Source organism: Glycine max, chromosome 18 (genome assembly GCF_000004515.6).
Source record: "Glycine max cultivar Williams 82 chromosome 18, Glycine_max_v4.0, whole genome shotgun sequence".
Lineage (NCBI taxonomy): Eukaryota > Viridiplantae > Streptophyta > Magnoliopsida > Fabales > Fabaceae > Glycine > Glycine max.
The window spans coordinates 17683806-17687850 of NC_038254.2; the positions used below are offsets into that span (position 1 = coordinate 17683806).

The 4045-nt window shown below is 31.0% G+C and overlaps 1 protein-coding gene across 1 annotated transcript; it reads right to left on the minus strand.

Annotated features, from left to right (window-relative positions):
* Nucleotides 1-619: 619 nt before the first annotated feature.
* Nucleotides 620-3751, minus strand: LOC100775434 (transcription factor MYB1R1). Its single transcript, XM_003553168.5, has 3 exons — nt 3336-3751; nt 3054-3262; nt 620-1252 (listed from the first exon to the last, which is right to left on the minus strand). The coding sequence occupies exons 1-3, from the start codon at nt 3535-3537 to the stop codon at nt 1043-1045; spliced, it is 621 nt and encodes a 206-aa protein (XP_003553216.1). The 5' UTR covers nt 3538-3751; the 3' UTR covers nt 620-1042.
* Between the last annotated feature and the right edge of the window lie 294 nt (nt 3752-4045).

Below are 4045 nucleotides of genomic sequence, written 5' to 3' on the forward strand. Positions count from 1 at the left end.
TTTTCTCTATTTCAGACACATTTTCATACACATTCCAATTATTTTAACAATACCCTTCCAATTTTCTTTCATACAATATATGATCAATTTCAGCAATTTTAGACATGTGCCAGAATCGGAAGACAGGAAAAATCTAAATAGTCGTTAAACGATGATATCTTCTTTAATTTCCAATAGAAATTTCATTGTTTAGTTACAAATAGCTGAGTAATTAGGAGTAATAATGGAGAGGAGGGAAGAAGTTGTTCCTTTCTTTTATATATATATATATATATATATATTCTTTGTAAAAAGTTTGAGGGCCATGGCCCCCTCACCCTCAACTAAAATCCGCCTCTTTGGTGTATACCATAAACTATCTATAAAGGTGATCCATGATAGTTTTCATCCAAAATTTAGTGTTCAAAAAAGCATTTTAGCCGTATACTAACGGTGAAGGTGAGCAGAAACATATTTTTCTTAATTATTCTGATTTTTTTTTAGTTTACCAAATAACAATCAAGTGACAATGAAAAAAATTAAACATACATCTTTCTTTTCCATCTCACTTTCATCTCATTTTTATCTCTCTCTCTTTCTTCATTATTTATTATGTGATTGTTACATTAATTATTTTCTCTCTATCTCTTTTTTATTTTCACCCATACATCCCAAAATTGGAGTGTACATTAATATCACCCAATGACAATAGGTAGACCAATGGCATAGACTGAGCACCCTATGCCCCATTGTTTCACAGTCCCACTTCAGAGACAGACAAATTAAACAACAATCCCCCAACACCCAACGAATATGACAACTCATCCTCCCTCTCTTAACGGCCGCACACATCATACACCAAACACAAGCAATTAAAACTAATTGCCTAATTACCTACAACCTATTCATTTTTGTGCCAGGAATCATAATCATATACACATACATTTCAATAATTAATCAATCTATATCCCTCTTCTAAATTCCAACCCTTCAATAATACTAGTATATTTCCAACTTTACATGCAAAAATTCAATCAATACCACATTTAATTAACCACTCCGTTCAAGCAACACTGCTAATGCTATCCCCACCACCGCCAAAATTCTCATTAGAAATAGGTGGCTTGGATACCGAAAGCTTCAGCGACAGCGACTTCCCATTCAAGTCCAACTCTGCCATCTTCGACGACTGAGGCACCGGCAGAACCGGTTTCAACCTAGTAGATGGCGCCGCCGCTTGTTCCTCTTCCTTCTCCGGCCACGGTTCCATCACCTTCATTTCAACACGCGCACGCATGAACACAAGAAAAAATTAACAAAAATTAAATTAAATTAAAATTAGATCCGAGAAATGAAATTGTTGTTAAGATCCTATTCACTCGATTCGTTTTTAATTGTCCGACTTCTTTTAAAAATATTTGTGCCAATTGGAGATTATATTCATTATTTTTTTCAATTATATAATTACTTATTTCTTTATCTTTAATTAATTTATACATACATTTATTACCAAGGTGAAAAAAAAGATAAAATTGAAAACCCAATAATTATTTAATAGAATAAAAAAAGAATAAATAATTATTTTTGTCCCTGAATATGTAATTCACTGACAAATACGTTCCTAAATGATGAAAATATAAAATTTAATCCCGAAAATATAAAAAGTACGACAAATATAACTAACCGTTAACTTTCGTTGTCACTGTTTATAAAATAACTTACGTGACATAGATTGACAAATTTGTTATTGAAATGATGGTCAATATGACCATATCTAATTGCTAGCATAAAGATATATAATATTTATTTGACTTTTCTTCTTCCCACTCCGCTGACAAATACACCCCTTAAGATAAAAATATAAAATTTAGTTCCCGAAAGTCTTTGTGACAAATATATCCAAATATTAATAGTAGATTATGACTAATTATTATAATTTAAAAAATTTATAATGATTCGACAATTTTTTTTTTACAAACTCATAAATTAAATTGAGTCTAAAACAAAAAAGAATATTCATTTTTTAAAATATAAATAATTCTTTTCCACTCTCATGCTTGATGAAAGATTTAAGTAAAAAAAATACTTATTGTAAAACATTATAGTTAAATTAGATCCATGAATAATATTTAAAAAAAATTGTAATTGTAATGACACTTTCAATTTGTAAAAATCACTCACCTCCTTTTAAATGATTTTTTTTAAGGTTATGATTTTTTAAATGACCAGTCAATAAAAAATAATTGTGTATGATTTAATTTTTTTTTTAAATCAACAAAATTTTATTATAATTTATAATTTGATGTCATTGCATATACTAATAGACATTTATATTTTATTATGAAAATTTATAAAAAAAAATAATTAAATAAATAGTGTTTGATTAAATAGAAACAACGATTTTCTCATCGTTTTACACTAATTTTTTTCCTGTGATGATATAACATTTATTCAAGATTTAACAATCAAAAGATTGATTTTTTTTAGTTGGAGAAAAGTAAGAAGAATTCGGTAAAACAATCAAAATTCTCTTTCATTGGTAATATTTTATGCATGTCTCAATCGTTGATGGAGCTTAAAAACCGGAGACAGACACTTGTGATATAACTCTCCCAAAATTTTATCCCAATAATTATAATTTTTTCAAAATTATAATAATTAGTCACAACGATATATTTGTTGCACTTTTTACATGTTTGGGAACAAAGTTTTACATTTTCATCTTTCAGGAAACATTTTTGTGAAAAAACGAAAAGTAAAAAAAAAATCATATGACAAATATATTCCTATGTTGACAAGTAAGGATAACCATGTAGACAGTTGAGACAAATTCATTCCTTTATGTCAAGTATACTATTTTATTCACGGTGATGAGACGAATAATATATTTGTCTATCTTTTACCCTTTTGAGACTAAATTTTGTATTTTCATTTAAAAATGTATTTATCAACAAATTACATATTCAAGAATAACAATAACTATTTAGCAATAAAAAATATATTGTCCTTCTTAATTTCTATAAAATAACATTATAAGATAAAAAATAAAGAAGGAAGATAGTAACAGAAGTTACCGAGTTGGTGGTGATGTCGAAGAGACTAGATCTCCGGCGGCGGCGGTTCTGCCTGTGGCAGCGGAGGAAGTACTTCTGAGCATGACTAGCAACCTGTGTCGGGGTTCGAGTCATCACGAAGTTTCTAGAAATTCCTCTCCAATTTCCTTTTCCAACGTTCTGTAATCCCAACAGGAACAACCTGTGTTCTTCCTCCGTCCACGGAACACCTAATTTATTCCTAACCATTGTCAATAACTTAACAATGATATTAATAAATTAATTATTATTCTGCCCCCTTACCTCGTTTGCGTTCTCGGGTGTGACGGGAGGGATGAACGACATCGTCTGAGGCGTACCCTGCGTTGGGATCGTGCGGTGGTTGAGAGTCGTATTGGGAGAGATTGTTCATGCTGGCGCTCTTCCTTAAGGTTGTAGGGTTATTATCCGATACGGTGAGGCGCACGCCGAAGAGCATGATCCCGTCCTTCTCTGCGGAACACATTTTTTATTTTACTCTCACGCAAAGAAGAAGAAGATCGAGGAGAATACTCTATGAATGTTGTTGTGTGACAAGAGAAGAGACAGAAAAGAAAGAGGGGGTGAGAGTGACGTTGGAGAGGGTGGGATTTGGATTTAGGTTTCAGGGTTGGTTTGTTTCTCGCTGGCGCTGTCCTTCACGTGCTCATCAGTTACTACTCAGACAGTGTTATTGGCCAATGTAATTGCTTTTTATTTTAAATTTTCAAAACGTATGTATACCTCCTTTATGTTCTAGATATGGGTTTTACATATATATATATATATATATTCGTACATTGTGGAAGATTGAATTGAAACGGTTCTAAAAGGGAAAAAAATTGTTTCAATCAAAAGAGGAAAAAAAGACGGTTTTAAAAAAGTATGTATACCCTCCTTTATCATTTAATTTATTTAGTTTAAAATTTAAATCTTGTCTGATTTTATCGAATCTAATTTTAAGCCAATTGTGTTTAGTCCGTTTTAGTTTTACT

Coding starts and splice junctions, on each gene's coding strand:
- LOC100775434 (XM_003553168.5), bottom strand. CDS start 3,537: ATGTGTTCCGCAGAGAAGGACGGGATCATGCTCTTCGGCGTGCGCCTC. Junction 3,263..3,335: donor CACCCGAGAACGCAAACGAG/GTAAGGGGGCAG, acceptor GGAATAAATTAG/GTGTTCCGTGGACGGAGGAA. Junction 1,253..3,053: donor TCGACATCACCACCAACTCG/GTAACTTCTGTT, acceptor GTTGAAATGAAG/GTGATGGAACCGTGGCCGGA.